General features: G+C 40.4%; 3 protein-coding genes across 21 annotated transcripts in view; 1 reads left to right on the top strand and 2 right to left on the bottom strand.

Moving 5' to 3' along the window:
* LOC135627659 (uncharacterized) overlaps positions 1-5,431 on the bottom strand; it is a 46,764-nt gene extending 41,333 nt beyond the window's left edge. For 3 of the 4 annotated variants that reach the window (XM_065133800.1, XM_065133801.1, XM_065133802.1), the window contains exons 1-8: positions 5,196-5,431; positions 5,049-5,112; positions 4,878-4,972; positions 4,305-4,792; positions 3,969-4,176; positions 3,543-3,887; positions 2,840-2,993; positions 2,590-2,727 (exon numbers count right to left, since the gene is read on the bottom strand). In XM_065133800.1, coding sequence (XP_064989872.1) covers positions 2,590-2,727; positions 2,840-2,993; positions 3,543-3,887; positions 3,969-4,176; positions 4,305-4,792; positions 4,878-4,972; positions 5,049-5,112; positions 5,196-5,390 — 1,687 coding nt within the window. In that variant the 5' untranslated portion in view covers positions 5,391-5,431. Of the gene's footprint in view, positions 1-2,589; positions 2,728-2,839; positions 2,994-3,542; positions 3,888-3,968; positions 4,177-4,304; positions 4,793-4,877; positions 4,973-5,048; positions 5,113-5,195 lie in introns of those variants that run through there. The other variant, XM_065133803.1, reaches the window with a different exon arrangement.
* Positions 5,432-7,857: 2,426 nt separating this feature from the next.
* LOC135626159 (trihelix transcription factor ENAP2-like) lies at positions 7,858-16,242 on the top strand. 16 transcript variants are annotated; one of them, XR_010492281.1, is made up of 6 exons: positions 7,858-9,149; positions 11,282-11,417; positions 11,964-12,064; positions 14,619-14,736; positions 15,174-15,259; positions 15,526-16,242. XR_010492281.1 is itself a non-coding variant. In XM_065131262.1 (2 exons), exon 1 carries the CDS (start codon positions 8,024-8,026, stop codon positions 9,143-9,145), a length of 1,122 nt encoding a protein of 373 aa, XP_064987334.1. In that variant the 5' UTR covers positions 7,858-8,023; the 3' UTR covers positions 9,146-9,149; positions 11,282-11,682. The 16 variants fall into 16 exon arrangements, 2 of the variants coding, with proteins under 2 accessions (XP_064987334.1, XP_064987335.1); XR_010492282.1 differs by having other exon boundaries at positions 15,166-15,259; XR_010492279.1 differs by having other exon boundaries at positions 14,892-15,259.
* LOC135626158 (cationic amino acid transporter 6, chloroplastic-like) lies at positions 15,598-18,087 on the bottom strand. The gene is made up of 5 exons (XM_065131261.1): positions 17,685-18,087; positions 17,379-17,601; positions 16,752-17,082; positions 16,398-16,629; positions 15,598-16,178 (listed from the first exon to the last, which is right to left on the bottom strand). Exons 1-5 carry the CDS (start codon positions 18,073-18,075, stop codon positions 15,598-15,600), a joined length of 1,758 nt encoding a protein of 585 aa, XP_064987333.1. The 5' UTR covers positions 18,076-18,087.
* Positions 18,088-18,820: the final 733 nt, after the last annotated feature.

Raw genomic sequence — 18,820 nt, 5'->3', positions numbered from 1 at the left:
CCCGCCCCCCACTTTCTTCCACCTCATGCTTCGCCACTGAATCGCAAGCTCTCCACCTGATAGTTGACATCACAAAGCCCCCATTGCACTCACCAGACATCCTATTCTCAGTTCCCCTATCATGTGTTATAGCACCCCTCTCCAACTGCCGCCTCCTCTTCACGATAGCATCTTCCTCTACTCCGCTCTGATTTTGGATTTTGTTGCCTTTGAATTCAAAGGGGCTTCAGTGCTCTTCTTCGCCACTGCATCTCTCCTCTTCATTAGCTTTACACTCCACCGATCATCAGCCATTAAATTAAATAAGTTTATAGATTGTTAATGGCTTAATGCTAATAAGACACATTTATTACTGACTGTTTTAGCAGTTCTTTCAACTAAAAGAGTCATACTGATTCAGTGCTAAATATCACAAATTTCAAAGACTTGATTAGAAGGTTCTCATTTGGGCATTATTGTAACTTATACTTTCATTTTATGATACTAATAATAACAGCATAGATGAAATGAAACTCAAAGTGACTGACTTCAATAATTATTAAATCAACTTAGCAATTATGAGCACCACTATAGATAAATTATAGTAAATATCAAGAAATTCACAAACAGCACAGTATTTTTCACAATGTAATAAAAAATTATCCATGCTAGTCACCATTTTGCTTTCGCCTAGGTATGGAACATTGGGTACTGACCAAACCTTCCCATCACATGGCCATTGCTCTAATTACGGAAATGATACAACATAAAAGAAAGTATAAGGACATGGGGATATGAATTTGAAGTATTGTATTTAAGATCTATATGGTTGACTAGTTAAGTGTCATCTCAAAATATTATCATTATGTATCTAGTATTTTAAAAAAATCTAAGATTTAAAACTATCTTCTATTTTTGTAAGAATTTAATTATCTATAGAACTATGTTTAAGATAATGGCTTCATTGCTAAATGAACAAATAATTATATTAAAAGTTTCAGTTTGTTAAATTCTTACCTATTTCTTTTTTTATTTTTCTCCCCAATTTTTTTCTTTATTTTTCCTCTTCTCCTCTCTCTCTCCTCTGATCTTCTCACAAGTGAACAACCAAGATCAGAGCAATTACAATGTAAAATATTTAGCAAGCTCATTGTAGGAAATTATACCAATTCTTTAACTAAGATTTCAAATCTGGGATTCACATACAATCTTGGGGCTCATGGAAGGAAACCATACCCATTCGTTAACTAGGATTTCAAATCTGGGATGCAAATACAATCTTTGTATCCCACATGCAGGTGCACATGAGACCAAGGTTGGGTGGAGCGGTGTGGCCAAGACAAAGTGGCAATGGTGATGACATGCCATGACAACGGCATAGCAGTGATGCTAATAAGACAACAACAGCATGGAAACAGAGGCATTTTTCTCCCTTTTTGCCTCTTCTTTTTGTCTTCTCTAACTGGAATCAATGTACACCTCTTTCTTTTTCCCTTCCTATCGGTTGGTTAGGAGTCAGTTAAATCATCAGCGATCAAACCAAATCAGCCAAATTTGACAAAGTATCGATCAATTTCCAATGATCTAGTCGTTTTGATCAAGTTGGGCACCTTCCATTCCAGTAACCATGGCATGTCTTGTCGATATGGGTGTGGTGGGTGGAGCAAACAAGTTTGAGCATCAGAACCGGTGTTGTCAAAGGCACTAGGCATGGAGAAGGAAGAAGAGGAGAGGGATGGGGAGAGCTACGTTGCTGCATAGAGGCAGAGAGGAGAGGGAAGGGGCCAGGGGATGGTGGCGGCCAGGGAAGGGAGAAGAGGGGTGGGGGCAATGGCAGCTGTGACTTGGGAAGGGAGAAGGCAGGCAGTAGGCACTGCCTGAGAGGGCGGCTAAAGAAGGGAGACAGGAGGCAGCGGGTGTTGCCTACGACAGCAACCATTGGGAAAGGAAGAAGAGGAGAAAGGGGAGAAAGAGAGAGAGAGAGAGAGAGAGAGAGAGAGAGAGGTACTGTTAGCCCTCGAGGGCTGTTGATTGTTGGTTGTTGACAGGGAGGAGAGGCGTTCACTGTTCATCAGTCATGACATGGGTTTTGATGCAAACAAAAGGGGGAAGGGGGTTGTTATGCGAGTGGCAAGAGGGGCATTTAGATTTAGGGTTTCTGTACTTGATCAAATCAGACCAAATGGATTGAACCTAAGTCGAGCCAGAATTTGATCCAATCCTAATAATTGATCAGTTTCGCATAGGCAACCTAGGCGCTTGCCTAGGCAGCACCCAAGCTCAAGTACCTCACTTGGGTCATCTTTAGGAGCTTGGGTCATGTCTCGCTTTGCTCGAGTGCCTAGGTGAATGCTTAATGACTTCACTGATTATAGCTTAATTATTTACGCACAATATATAAAATACTAAATATATTTATGGTGGTATATCCAATTAAAGTGCCATGCAAAGAATGAGCCATGAAAACAATGAATAACAAAAGAGCAATGAGATTAAGATAATGTATTATAACAACAATGTATATAAAAAACAACCATAACTTACAAGTTGTTTTACAAGTGGATAATACAATTATCTATTATATTCAGCTAATCCAACTATAAGACTAACCAAAGTCTTTGTGGTGCACGACATCATTCAGAGCTTGTGTAAGGGGTCCAAGTACAAAGCTTGTAGGAATTTTTTGTGCATAGGTTCCAAGATTCTCCCAATCGATGCACAAGAATGAGTCCATAATTAGACTTCGGACTGAAAACAAAAGAAAAAAATGAAAAGTGTAAAGTTCGGTTGGGCAGTAATAATGGCTAGATTTCAGAGAACAGGTTATACATTATAGAGTTCAAGAAAATGTAGCAGTAACCTTGAGGGTTTTCATGACAAAAACCACGCTCCCAGAGTACTGCTAGCCAACTGAAAATTGCTTCTAGATTTTCCATCTGGGATTCATAGACTTCACAAGAAAACAATTTTGAAGACGAACTAATAAGTAGTCTAGACTGAAACAACAAAGACACCTGAAAGGAACAACCAATTCTTGAAACCACCTAAAACAACAATGTGCTTATGCATGTACAACCAAGAGAAGGTAAGAATTTTGGATGCTATATATAGCCTATAATGCTGATACAAAATTCATAAGTCACTGGAAGAAATAACTTCAAGCAATATCCTTCTTTTACCTTCATATGCAAATAAATGAATAAATCATAAAAGTGTAATAACCAGTTCTCAGACTTATCTACATAGATATCTGTATTTTTTTTGTATACAATAACTGGTTACTTTGTATCAAACCAAATGCAGCAAGTGTTTTACTAATTAACAACAGAGATAACTTGCCTAAAGCAAATTCTAAAGTGTGCTAGATTATTGAAAAGATTTCTTGAGATATATTGACTATTAAAATATTCAATGTGCATTCATCTGTCATGACTGCATTTTATAATTCATCAGAACAAGAAAGATCAACTATGCCTAATAATTTGCTGAAGCTGGTAGTACAGATAGTTGATGTCCTTGACTTGGAGAGAAAGGTCAAATGCAAATAAAAAATGCAAGTATACCTGGTGACTCCAAGCTGCCTCGACTAAGTGTGTTCCATACTCTTCAAGCATTTCATAAAGGAGTATAAAGACCTTCCACCTGCCGTGACTATCTAAATCCTGATACCCCAAATGGCACAGTTCTCCTACACCTAAGGATCTAGCCTCTGTATCAGCCCATTTCTCTCGTTTTGTCACACTAGCACTAGGAGTTGCACGACTCAAATTTATCTTGTTATTCTCTACTACCATTACTGAATTACCAGAGCAACATCCACCATATTGGCCTTCAAGAAAGGAATAGTGTCTTAACATTATTTTCAGAATATAAAGTGCTTGCTTTCTTACAAAAGCATCCTTATCCACCTGCCAGGAATCAAGAAAATGTAAGGACAGTTCAAAGAATATAAATGCTTGCAACAAGACAAAAATAGCAGAAAATGTTACCAATCCCCTGCGAATTTCCTCCCAAAATTCCTTTTTGGCTATTATATTTAATGCATAAGTGGTTTTATCAACTGATAGCTCGAAATCTTCTATCTCATAAAATCTAGAGAAATATAAAGAAAGTATGCTAAATGCATCCAGCCGCTCTAGATGTCCAAGAGTAAACAAAGATGAGCAGCAGTTCCATAGATCTTCAGAAAAACAAGCCCTGGAAACTCAATCTAATTGTGTCAATGGCCTAATACATCTTAGCATGACAATAAAAGGTTAAAACTATGTTATGAAACTAAAATGTAACTACAGCACAGAAAGAAAAAAAAAAAGTTGGCCTCCTACCTTGAAACGCTATATTGTGACCCTTGCACCTGAATTGTAACCAGAGACAGCTTACTGAGCGAGCTAAAAACAACCGGAAGGAGCAAGTGCATAGCACAAGAGCGACATTCTGAACCCTGCATAAGCACTCCAAGTGCTAATCTGGACAAGTCCCATGTTAGTTTATTGATAAAACATTCTAAAGAGTCACCCCCATTAATCAAGGTTTGTCCAACACTTTGGATCTCCTCCCTGCATGTCATTGCAGACTCTAGTAGTGACATCAAGATATGTGATACAATTCGCAAGGGTAAAACTCCTAAAGCGATGTCGTCTGAACCTTGTTCGACTACGACATCACTCGTTGTCCATTTATAAGCTGCCAAATCTTCATTTTGAGGCATTCCGATGATAAGTCCCAAAGATCTCAGACAAAATGGCACCAACGTGGCTCCCAAAAGATCCCATGACTGAATCTCGGACACAAGGTCACAGAACAAACCATTAACCTGCCGTAAAACGAACACATTATAGGAACTAGCAGGAAAAGAGAAAATAAATTCATTGGCATCTAATAAGCAGCATCCTGAATACCTGGTTGAACAACTCGGAGTCATCCGAATTGATAGATTTGAGAAGAGGTAAGAAAACTCTCCATATAAGCTGTCGCATTGAACCATCTTGAAACCCTGAAAAAGGGAATAACGATTTCAAGAAACGATCGGAGAACAACAATAGCAGCACCGTGAGAAGCCTTAAACTTACGGGTTTTCTTGATCAGATGGCAAAGAGAACTCGTGTACGACAAGATGTAATTCGATTGAAGCGGCTGAGATAACAAAAGATCAGCCGAGAACGGCATCTGTCGACGAAAAGAAGAAGTAATTGATAGATTGATTCGGTTTGTCTCACCTCCGCGGCGCCTGCGAATGATTCGAGGAGTAAGGAGAAGAGGGCCGAAGGGGAAAAAGAGGAGGAGACGAGGACGCAATCGATGATCGCGGGGGCGGCGGCGGAGGGGACGACGGCGAGGCTCTTGAGGAGCGAAGTGATGTGGGCGGAGACGGCGGGCGACGAAACTTGCTGCTGGGTCTCTTGCTCCTCCATAGGTTTCTTGGTGGACCGTTATTCTTCTTCCGCTTTTCTTGGGGAAAGATAGTAAAACCCTAACGCAAACGAACCAATTCAAGTGAATTTTGTATCTTTAAAATTTATTTTATAAAGTAAACTTTAATAAAGAAAGTTCAAAAATTTAGTATACAAAATTACAAAAAAAATTATATTTTTAAAACTATTTTAGTACATTTATATACAAAGTTCGATTATATGATTTTAGAATATAATATTATGCGTAGTAAATAAGCCGTAGGTTATAACATAAACTTATTTTAATGGTTTTTAATATATTTATTTATTCTTTTAAAATTAAAAACGATAACATATACCTTTCATTGTTTTTTTTTTTTAAGAGGCAACCAATATACACCTTTTATACAAAGTGATACACACATATATTTTACTCTTTGATTATATTTGTCGGCCAACATGGAATGATGTTTCTACTTAATACCTTCGATGTGTCTATTAGAATCGTTCGAGCAAATGTCTCGTTAGATTTGTCACATGATTAAACGTTTTCATTGGAATGCTCTAACGAAAGCTTTCATGGTCCGAGAACTCAACCGTAGAGATTTAAAGGATCATATGATCATCTCACCTCCGCGAGACGGTATAGAGTGTGTTTATTCTTCTTGATGCTTCTACGGAAAAAGCACCACAAGATTTATATTTTATTATAGAGTAATCCATGATGTTACGGTAAAAAAACATAGATTTGACGAGGTTAGATTCTATTGGTAAAAGTGAAAAATAAAAAAGAATAATTTACCTAAAAGAAGCCCAGGGTTTTATCATATGATATTTTCATATTTAATTTTGATGAAATGGCTTTTTATATTAGATCAAAATATCTATTATAAAATTAAAAAATAACCATTAACCTTTTTTTTGTTAAATTAATTTGCTTGACATGAACGTAATAACATCAATTTAATCAAGATATAGGGATTTGATTTATTTTCTATTAAATCATATATTATTATTATTTTTTAATTATCTATGCTATCCCATCGGATCAATGCAACGATAATATCAAAAAAATCATCATTGCCACCGTTCTTGCTAGCGGTGGTCATCACGGTCTTTCTTGTCATAGCTAATAAGAATTTTGTCATCATGGCGATCTTCCTTGTCATTGCTAACAAGGACTATGTTTTAACCTAACCTAGCACGAGCCTTAGCTCTAGCGAAAGTGCTAAAAAGTTGTCATTGTCAAATAGTAAAGGAATGTGTCCTGTTGAGCCTCGATAGTGGTGCCATCGTCGTCAACCTCCATCCTATCATCGTGGCGATCGTAGTCGTAGTTGAAAATGAGATAAGAGTTACTCGTCGCTTTCTTACCAATAGTACATCAACATTTCCGTTGGTCATCATCGTCATAGTAATTGATTGAGCATTAAGCCTTAGTAATCAACGAGGCAATCGAGCCATCGCCAATTGGTCACTGTGATCGCTCGTCTTCATGTTAGTCAACGTGACGATGGTCACCCGTTGAGCCTTGGTGATGAGAAATTGCTAATGTTGATGTTCTCTTTCTCACTAATGCCTATCACATTTGTTATCAATAAAGTCATTTGTTGAGCCTTAGTAACCGGTGGAGCAACGGAGCCATAACATAGTGGACACTAACGTCCTTGGAGGTGGTTGTCCCCATATTCCTGTCGGTTATTATCACCTTTAACAAAAATATTGTAGAGTCTCAATAATAAGTAGTTCATCATCGTATCCTCGTTTAGTTTTGTGCAGCCCTCACTGAATCACTATATGACTTACCGTCACGTTGGTAAACCATTTAAAGTGTCATCGAAGCATGTATAGTATTAAATGAATAAATCTTTATAATTTTGTATTATTAATTTCGAATGTCATTGAGTTTAAAATACTTATGATATCCTTTTCTGAATGAAGTATTCAGTTTTCTAGATAATTTAGATACTTTCAATGAAACACAGAAATAATTTTATGAAGTAGTCATCTGATGCATAACTTCAAACATCAAACTCGATGCATGCCGGACAAAGTTGAGTGATGTGACTGAGAGATGATTAACTTACAATCATCCATCTTATTGAGAATATTTTACCATCTTTGTTTTTCACCCTTTACTAACCATCTTCTCGACAGAGAGATGATCTAAATCAACATGCATCATTTATTTATTTATTTTATACCTAATTTTTAATAAATACAATATAAGATAAATGTTATTATGATAGCATAACTAAGTGAAATCAGAGCATTTATTATTAATCTAAAAATATTCGAATGAGAGTTTTTAGGGAGAGAATTGTAATGGAAAAGACAGATCTTCTATCACAATCAAATTAGAACATCTTAGTAATAACTATTAAAATTAAAACACATACCATTAGTCTTTTCCAAGGATCGAATGCTCATAAAGCGCCAACAGGGTTTGTTGCCATGCCCACGCTCGAGCACACCCGTAAGACTAAGACCTTGCTAACTTTGGGAGTGGTGCACTAGTAGTATCTTTAGCGAGCGCGCCGCCCACCTCAGGATGGTGCCCCGACTCATAACCAAACAAAACACCATTGTTCCCTTCCGCCTACCACCACCCCTCCTTTCTGGCGACCGCCACCTCCGCCACTTCCTCTTCCGTGATGGCCTTCTCCGCCGACGCTTCCTCCCCTAAGAAGGACCCACCCTCCCCCGCAGTGCTTGCCGCCTCCGCTGCAGCAGAGGCGGCGGCGTCCCGCTGTCAGTCACCTTCTCCGTCACCGTCCCCCTCGCCGGAAAGATCCGCTTCCCTGCTTCCCCTACCGGCGTCTCTCCCGCCACCGCTGCCCTCCTCCTCCGCCACCCGCCGGCTGGCCGCCCCCATATGGACCCACGAGGAGATCCTTGCCCTCATCGGCGCCTACCGTGACAAGTGGTACGCCTTGCGTCGCGGCAACCTCCGCGCCTCCCACTGGCAGGAGGTCGCCGACGACGTCGCCGATCGCTGCCCCTCCGGCCCCTCCCCGCCCAAGACCTACATACAGTGCCGCCACAAGGTCGAGAAGCTCCGCAAGCGCTACCGCAGCGAGCGCCGCAAGTCCCTCCAGTTCGACACCTCCCTCCCTCCCTCCTCCTGGGTCTACTTCCGCAAGATGCACGCCACGGAGCACGGTGGCAGCGTAGAAGTAGGCGAACCCCACCGACCGTCCGCCTGCCAATCCTCGGTCCCGCCCCACCCGCCCTCCTCCGATGACGAAGAGAATGACGACTTCGAGCACCGCGGCGCTGGCGGCGGGAGCAACACCCAAAGTCTCCACCACCTCATGACCAACGGCGGCTGCGCGATCGGTGAGCTCAGATTCACGATCCCCAAGGCAGTCCGGTCCAAGGTCTATAGAGCTGACGACAGGGTCGCGCCGAACCCTAACGCCGCCACCACCCGCTTCTTCAAGGGTTTCAGCGGCGTGGGGCCCGTGAAGGAGGAGATGCGGCGCAAGATGGAGAAGAAGATGAGGAGGAGGAGGAGGAGGAGGAGGAGGAGGAGGAGGTTGGAGATGGAGTCGAGTGCGGTCAGGGAAATGGTGTCGGCGCTGAGAATGCTGGGTGACGGGTGCCTGAGGATGGAACAAAGGAAGATGGAGATGGCGCGGGAGATAGAGGAGGAGAGGATGGAGATGGAGCTGAAGCGCACGGAGCTTATCCTCGACTCACAGCGCCGCATCCTCGATGCGTTCTTGAAGGGTCTCTCCGGGAAGAAGCGGGCGAAGGTGTCGGCCGAGGATTGACAAGGTCCTCTCACCTTCTTTGCTTCTGACTTGTTTCTTCTATTTAGCTTAGGATGCCTGATGTAGGAACAGCGTGACTTGTGGGCTTTTCTTCGTGTGCTGTTATTTGCTTTCGGGTCATGAAACGACGTTTTAAACTATGGCTTGAGTGTCCACTCTCTCTTTTCTGCTTTTCCTTTCTTATGTAGAGATAGTAAAGGTAAACTAGTGTTAGTTTGGTTCGTTTTGAGCTGGCATTTGATAAACTTGTCTATTTTGGCTTTGGAAAGCTTCTACAACAAGTTCCTGAGCCTCTCGCTTTTCTCTTGTGCATTTCAGAAGTGAATCACTGTTAACAGCATGTGATGGTCTCCTTGCTTTTCTATCATTTGGTTCATCATGGCATCACAATAATTTATCTTGACTCAAAGAATACAAACAAAATTATCCTGAATTGAAGAATAATTTCTGAGCTGAATGATTGAAGCCAGATTGATGTTGAATATATAAATGTAGGAATGTTACAGCTTCTTTATCATGCTTCTACTGTTTAGTTGAATGAGAGTGGCAGTGTTACCTTACTGTCCTTTTTCTTTTATCTATTTTCTCTTGCAGGAATTTAGTTGAGTGAGTAGCAAGTAAATTCTCCTCACATTTCCAGACTCTGCTTTATACAGATGAAATGTATTAATAAAGCAAATATCTTGGCCTTTCAAAAGCCAGTGGATTTTATTATATTACCTTATCTCTGCTTTATAGCAGCAACTAAGTTGTCTTCACATTTCCAGAACTTTGAACCGTGGAGATGTATTAAGAAAGAAATTATCTTGGCATTTCAGAAGCTGATGCTTCTTCTTATGAACTTTAGCAGCTGCACTTTCTGCTTTATTTGATTTGCCCACCCTTGTGTTTTCACTTTCATCAACTATATTAAGATTTATGCATGCAAGGGAACACATCTATTATAACTTTTAAATGCTGCATCCTCTTTTGAACTCTCTTAAAAGCATTAACCATCAGTAAATGAAGAGGAGACTTTGTTATCATTTCTTTTTGAATTAAGAATTGCTCAAACTTCAATGAATGGTTTTACTCTGTTCTGCATGTTCTGTTTTGCTAGCTTCTTTGAAGAATAACCTAGTTGATGTCTGTTACTCATATTTTCTATTTTAGGATCTTGCTTTACCATAAAACATGTGTCCTTCCTTCAGCAATTCTTTCTTTCGTTGATGGCCTCGCCTCTTCAATCTCTCTGAAATTTGGACTTTTTTTGTGATATCTTATTTGAGACAGATTTTCTTTGTGATATTTATGAAAAATATTGTAAGGTGTATAAGATTCCAAAGCAATGTTGTAAGAAGCATGGAATACATATGTGGCCTCAGAATGCCCAAAAGTGAGCAATTTACTTTATGGAAAGGACAACTTTAACCAATGGGTTAATGCAGACATTTATCTCTGCTTCTTTTACTGGTGTTTGGTCAGTGCTTAAATGATCTTTTACTTGAAAACGTCACACTAGGAGGAAAAAGTTTTTTTTTCCTTGGAAGCCCAACCTAGCTTTTGCTTTATCACTTTCTACATAGATGTAGAGCTGAATATGATAAATAACAAAAGAAAAGGAGAGACTTGGAAAATATCGAAAGAAAATTGAGGGAGATATTAGTAGTTGAAGAATAATCTTCCCATAACTGAATAATAAATAGGTGATTACATGCAGGTGGGGGAATATGTAAGCATACTAGTGCCTTCCATTAATGAAAAATAAGCTTTATCTTCAATTGTTTCGGTTCTTTTTTCTCAACTCTTGAACAATTTAAGTTTGCATTTCAAGTTCATAAGCATATTCACACTTGAGTTGGAATTTTTTAGAGGAATAATTCGAGGTGATTTACTATTCAAAACTGTTATCTTTGCTATAGAAAAAATTGTTACGCGATTGTACTATATTTTGGCTTTTCTTTATCTTGAAAGCTACATGTAGATTTTCAAAAATGTAATGAATGTCTATTGTTTGCTTTTCTTTATTTTGAAAGTTATATCTAGATTTAGGAGGTAATGAATGCATACACTGGATATCTTAGAGTATGTCTGACAGTTGGTTCCGTTATCAAGGACAAAGTGCATTATGCTTAATAATCTCATTATGAAAACCAGGTTCCATTCATATCAGAAAGGGGAATCCACATCCATGATTGAGATATGTTGATGCAGTCTGCCAGCTGAGCTGTTGTTTCTTTATTTATTTAACGGTGTAAGGAAATCACATATTCTTTGGATGCAAGGTTCGTAGGTATGATATATCAAATTAGATTCCCTACTACAGTAGTAAACATGTTAATGATGTTGAATCTCATTAAAGGTTTGAGGACATGATTTCTGTCATTGAAAATCTGGAGACGTTTTTAAAGTCTTTAGAGATTTGATATTAATTTGATGTTTATAATAAATTGATTCTTGTACACCAATGTTGGAAGAGATGTGGACACAATATTTCATCTGTTGCTAATCTGTTGTTTTCTATGTGAATGTCTCTCTTCCAAGAAGACTTCTGCTGAGTCTTGAGATGGAACTTCTTTTGATGTTTTAAGTTTGAACATACATGTTCAAGTGCCAATCTCTGTATATAGTGTATGTAAATTATGCATGCCTCTAATTTATAAAAAATGCTATATGCTGGATGTGTTCCTCATGCTTTTCTTTCATCTGATCTTGATCCTCTTGTTGATTATAACACACCTTAAATCTTGTTAGAGAAAGAAACTCTACAACTTTTACATGCACATCATGCAATATTATGCAAGTATATTGCACTTATAGCAACACTGGTGTCACTCAGATATTTTTTGGATCAAGTTATTAAAGTGGCTGTCTAGCCATATGCAACCTTTTAACCGAGGAAAAGCTATTGTTGTTAAAGCTCCATTAGCACGTTGCCAGGTAATTGAGCTATATATTTAACAATATATGACTTATTTTCTGGAGTACTCTGTCTCCCTTGCATTGTTATGTTTCTTGGTATGTGCAAATTTATTCATATGAATTGTTAAAATTGCACATCCATCTCTGGAGATATTGACACCTTCATCCTCAAACTGAAATTTTATAAATGTCATGATATGCAGGTATGCATATATGTCCATGTCCAAACTTTTCAATGATAAATGTGCAACAGAAGTTTGCAGAGCATTTATTCTATTCACCTCTGTATGTTGTTTCTATCTTTGTTATTGGCTCTTGCATAAATATAAATTTATGCATTAATGACTTGTTGGAATGTCTAAGATCTTAAAAATTGGATGTTACATAATGTCTTGGTGCAACTGAAGGAGTCCAGTTCAGTGAGTACAATTTGTCTAGGAAGAACTAAAATTTGTTATTTGGATCTTGGACCAACAAAATGGATTAAATCCTAGTAATATGTTGTGCAGTGCAATCATCATGAACCATAATGGAGGATCATATAATTTGGGTTTGTGAACAAACTGCCACTAAGGCTTAAAGATTCTGACATGCTAACTGCTTTGTCAGCAAAATAGAAGAAGTTCTAGTTACATGGTGCATTGCATATCAGGGCAAGGCACCAAAACTTTATGTTGTTTTCTAGGGCCTTAGATAACTCATTAAGCATTCTAGAATCAAATGATTGGTTTGGATGAGAATATTCAACATCATTTTTGGTAGGCAGTGGATTGATAGTGATAACATGACTGCTAAAGATGAGTCTATTTAATTGAATTAATTTAATTATTAAAGATAGTCTTGTGATTGCTAACACATGATAGAAGCCTACTACTGCTGAATATTTGAGGTGGATTTGTTTCTCAACTTAATGTTTGTGTAAGAAAAGTTAGTCGATGATGTTTGAGCATTCGCTTCTTTCTAATGTCTATTAATTTTCTATTGGCCTCTATGGATTGATCACAGGTTATAACATAATTGGAGCACTTATATGTCTTGATCTTATACTAATTCGGTCAATACAGATCTCATAACATTTTCTTATATATTTATCAGTTGCCAATTAAAATGAAACATTTCATTCTTATGAAGATGGACCAGATTGATGCTGTTATAATTAAAGGCTGGCAAGCAAGGCCCACTTTTTGTTGTGACTAATTTCATTTGTTCTGATTAGTCTTGTGAAGACCGACAGATAGATAAGTCGATTAATTTAAGTGGAAGCTTCACTCTTAGAAATTAACTTATGACCTATTGTTGGAACATTCATCCTTGTGGCTGGTCTTCTTGTTGTTAGTGAAGGCTTATGGTATACTTAAGAAGATTTCACCAACTAGGTTCTTCGTACAGCTTTTAGTTATATACTATAAAGTAATAGCATTCGTGCATCGCTAGCAGAGAAAGGAACACCTTGGGTTGTAAGGGAATACAAAGGATGATGTCTATATTATGTAAAAGAGTTTGCCATTAAGGATATCTGCAAATAATACATTGTTGGATAATGCAGTTTTACAGTAATTTGTAAGTGATGGTAACGTTCCTCTATTACTACTTGGGCTTCATGGGTGTCAATTAGAAAGTTTCTGATTCAAGATTGCATATTTTTGTTTTGTTCCTTCCGAACATGGCTGTGCCAAGAAACTTGTGCAGGGCTGTCTGAAATGAAGAGTATAGAAGTGTACTTAAAGTAAAAGGGAGATCAGTGCATAATAAGAAAGCTGAAAATATTGGTACTTTATCTGGAGAGGAATCTGTAGCTTCTTTTTGGGGTATATGCATGATTGTTTCATGATTCTTATTTTGAAGATATCAACTCTTATTGACATGAGACACCAACTGCCAATTTGTCTGAGAGCCCTCTTCTCAGCTTTGCCAGAGTTATCTCATTTGTTAATATTTGTTTTTATCTCGTTTGTTAGTATTTGTTGCTAGATGAGTCACATTGCCCCTTTTGGGTTAAGGAAATATAATGCACTTAGATGCACACTGTGGTGGTTGTTACTTTGATTTTCATGAGAAGGTGGTTTCATTGTTAAGCCAGCTAAAAGATACCAGTTTGAGTACCTAATACAACTTTCTGTATGTCTTGTTGGGCTTCATTAGCTGAAGTGTAGTAGTCAGGGCCATCAATTTGCTCACTTGAACCAAATTATGAGTTACCGTTTCATTGTTTATTTGTTTCTCTAAATCTAAGATTGCTGTAGCAGTGATCATCATGTTCTGCTGTTAGTCTTGGGAAACCTACATCTTTTTGTTTCTGAAAATACTACTCCTGTTTATGTCTGGGTAATCTGGGAAGTCAAGAGACCTCAGATGTTCTTTCTGGCTTATTCAAAAGCTGGATTGCTCTTGTTTCAGGGTGTTGCTTTATCAGAGACTTAGGAAGTGGATGCCAAGTTGAGGTGGATCCAAGTGCTTTTAGCTGCTAAAAAGAATCTTGTTGGCATTCAGAATTTAGATGATGATTTGTTCCCTTCATGTCCTTAATGATGATCTTCTCTGGATCTTGCTTTTCTGTTGTATTTCTATTCAGGTCCTGCCACAGAACTGGAGCAAGTGATGATGGGTTCCATGACGGTCGAACAATCATTCGACTTGGTTGCCAATTCAGATTCTGGACATCCAATGGGAAGTCCACATGGAAACTTAATGTAAGCTATCTAACTTGATGACTTTTACTCTGAGCACAGCCATTTGGTTATTCTGTTTGACATTTCTTGCTTTGAGGACCACCTGCTGAGGCAGTCAGTGGTCCAGGCAATAGATTCATTGATTGCTATAGTTGGATCATCACCTGTGATTACAGATACTGAAAGCATGGCATCCCATTGACTTACTCGTGCACATCCAGTTGGAAGTGGAAATTTCCTCCTTGATGCTTGGCTTTTTTTTCTTTTTTATTCTTTCGTGGCCAATGCATGGTGGTCCTTGTCAAATTCAAATGATTCCATGGTCCTGGAGGAAAATTGGGACCGTCGTTCAATTGCTGTAGCATGAAAGTGATTTAGTTGTTTTTGCTCGTTCAATCGCTTGAAAACTTTAATGTAGATTTACATGCTTTTATCTTCCATCTATTCAAGCAATGCAGATCTTTTTCTGGAGACATGTTTTGAGAGTATTCCCAACATGAAAAGCCGCACAATCCAACAAAAATGTGTTCTGCATGAGAATTAGGTACAATCTTATTTCGTGCTTCTGTTCTGAGGTTTGGTGGAGTATTGTGTTCTTTCATGGTTTATCCTTGGTGTGGTAATAACCTCTGTTGAGTATTGATGGCTATTAACTCTCATAGGATGAATAGATAGATGTCAAACCAAGACAATGATGATTAATGGATTACTGTGGAAACAATGTGGAGATGGTTTTTAGAAAGCATGCATTTTTGTTGTTATTGTCCTCCTCATTGACCTTTTAAAAATTGATTGTCTTTTCCTATAAAGGTTGCTTGGCATGGCATGGCATGGCATTTGAGCCACCCCAAAAGGGCAACAGAGGTCAACAACACTGGCGCGCTACGGCCCCTGTACCTCCAGCTTTCCCTGCTGCGGCGGAGATGGTTCGCCATGGTTGCCCTCGGAAGCCCCCCTTTCCATCTCCATCTCCTCCGCGTGGAACGTGGAGTGAACGCCATACAGCGCATAGAACAAGGTGATGAAGCAGCTCCACAAGACAAACCTCAGGAAGGACCTCTTCTTGAGGCTAGCCATGAGGAACACGCTGAGGAAGATGGAGGCAGCCGCCGGCCACGGCATCAGCGGAACCGACCACTCCGCCGTGCTGCGGTTGCATGGGACTTTGCGGTGGAAGATCCCGGTGATGGCGATGGCGGCCGTGCCGAACATTGCTAGTCCCCACCAGTACCCGCCGTTGAGCTTCCATGAAAGGGAAAAGCCAATCGAAGTCGACGTGAGCAGCAGAAGGAAGAGGAGAGTGGGGAGGGGACTGCTGATGCCGCCGCTGACGCCGAGCTTCACGTAGCGTCGGTAGATGAGTGCGCCGGCCACCAGGTAGAATACTAGCAGCGTTCCGATCGATATCATCTCGATTACTATTTCGAGGTCCGTGAAGAGTGCGATGGACGCTGTACATATCCCTGCATTATGAAGGAGAAATCTTCTTATATACATATATATTATATTGACATGACATAGATTAGAGAGAGAGAGAGAGAGAATGACTGGAATAAATAGTTTCTTATGTTTCTAAGTGGAAGTGTCCTCGGTGTTCATGGCACTTTTTCTGGGGACAGCGGAAGCCATGAAGTGAGTCTTTAGGTAGGTTAAATGAGTAGGAAATATATGGCGCCACTTACCCAAGAAGATGGTGGCGTTGATGGGAGTTCCAGTGGAAGGATGGACTTTGGCCAACCAGAATGGCACGAGACGAGCCCTGCCGACGACGCACAAGTACCTCGCCTGGCCCAGCATGGCAACGAGCAGCGACGCCACGATGCCCAAGCTTGCCCCCACTCCCACAACGTTGCCCATCCATCTCCAGCCTACCATGTTCTTGAAGGCCGAAGAGAAGGAAGCGTCGTCCAATATCTACGTTAAGCAGAAGAACAAGCTTGGCGTCATGTGTGTATATATATATATATATATATATATATATCGAGAGAGAGAGAGAGAGAGAGAGATTGATAGATCGATAGAGAGAACACCCGCACCTCATCATATGGAATCATGGAGCACAAAGCCAGGGCCATCAAGCAGTAAAGCGCGGAGACGATGAGCACGGAGCCGGCAATACCTATGGGAAGGCTCTTCGAGGGGTTTCTGATCTCTTCTGCCATGGTCGACACGGAATCATAGCCGATATAGCTGACGTATACTATGGCCGCCCCATCAAGAACACCACGAGCACCGAACGGAGCCAAGCCTTTGGGCTCAATCAGGTTCTTGGGATTGCCGTTTGCGAAACATGCGACGATGACGACCCCGAAAAAGATCACGTGAAACACCGTCATTACAACGTTCACAATGGAGCTCTCCTTTGTACTGTTAACACTCCAGCAGCATAAGAAACAGCGATATCAGAACGATAACAGTACATAGTATGACATGAACTATAGACCTTGACATACACACACAAACAAGACCATGTTAATCTGCATAAGGAAACAAAACCTCTTGAGTGAACTCCCACTATCTCATAAGCAAACAGAAGACCCAAGTGCTGGAGTCACCGAGAGAAAGGATAAGAAGAGAAGAGCTGAAGAAGAAGAAGAAGAAGTAGAAGAACCAAAGCAGGAAAAGAACTACGGCCATATGTGACAAAAGGAAACGATGCATACCTGTGGCACAAGCATAGGGTGATGAGAATAATAAGAGCAACAGCAGGGAAATCTAGTGCATTGTAGCCTTGTGCCAAGCCATCCACTTGTACCCTCCACGACTTGGGATCATCCACGCCGAATGCGTGACTCAAGTACTCCGTAAAGGTTCTGGCCACCGCCGCGTTCGACAGCACATACTCCATCAGTATGTTTGCTCCTCCGAAGTAGCCCACGAATTCTCCTGGATATATATCACTCAGCAAAAGCAAGCGCAAATCTAAAAGCTACTCGGTGCTAATTGAAAACAGATGTTTCGTATTGTACCAAATGTCACTCTTAGATAACTAAAAGCGCCGCCAGCGACGGGCATCTCGACGGAGAACTCAGTGTAACACATGGAAGAGAGAAGGGCCGATACGCCGGCGACGATGTAAGAGATGAAGACGGCTGGTCCCGAGACCTTGTGGGCGACGCGCCCGGTGGTCACAAAGACTCCGGCGCCGAGCATTCCTGCCACGCCCAGTGCCACGAGATCGTACCACTCCAGCTTCCTCTTCATGTCCGCTCCAGATCTTTGCCTCACCTGGTTCATCTCCTGGTCCGGGCTCCATGTGACGAACATTCTCTTTCGGAGTCTGTGAGGTGTTTGGGAGAGGGAGTGGAGGATGGTGGAGAAGGAGAGGTGGTGGGGGCGTGCAAGAGGGGCGGTGGCCATGCTTGCGATGGAGGCTTTCTCTGCAGGGCTTTATACATGAGCGTGGGAGGATATCTGAAATAAAACAACTCGTTATGAACTCAGATTTTACCCTTAGCAATGATGGAATCTTGAGTGTCCCCGAGATTTGGATGGCATTTGTTCGTCACCCTTAGATTTCTCGTGGAACGACTACAAATTGTTGTCCTTTGGCTTTAAGGCAATCGCAAGCGCCCCTACCTCAGGTTCCTTTCCTTTCCTTTCCTTTCCTATCCTATCCTATATTGTTTTATTCTTGTTCTTTTCTCCTCCTCCTCCTCCTCCTCCTCCTCCTTTTTTGCTTGAATCTTCCAAGTTATCCTCCCGTTGTCAATATCCTTAGTCGTTACTCTTGGTTCATATCTGAAATACATATCGATCCAATTCTTATCCATTATTGTTGGCACAGCCAGTCTTAGGTTTTACTAGACCTGCCTTTCCTGTTTTCAGGTACTGCTAAGAATTGACTTCTCTTACTCCTTCTCTTTGAACTCACCACTGTTGATTGTTTACAAGTCAAAAAGGAAGCATGTTAATAATATCCATCGGACCGGGTCAGCTACAGCAAACTAATGGTGGAGAGATGATGCAAGAGGTTATAAAGAAAGCCTAATCAAACAAGTGGAGTTAAAAAACAAAGGAATTTGGCACAGGCAACTCCTTCCTAGGTGCTTTTCTCTCTCAATGTTTCTCTCAAAAGGAAAGACAAAGAGAAAAGTGAGATCTA

Source organism: Musa acuminata, chromosome BXJ2-11 (assembly GCF_036884655.1).
Source record: "Musa acuminata AAA Group cultivar baxijiao chromosome BXJ2-11, Cavendish_Baxijiao_AAA, whole genome shotgun sequence".
Taxonomy (NCBI): Eukaryota; Viridiplantae; Streptophyta; class Magnoliopsida; order Zingiberales; family Musaceae; genus Musa; species Musa acuminata.
Note: the sequence above shows the minus strand (reverse complement) of the source record. Positions and strands in the feature narration are given on the sequence as shown.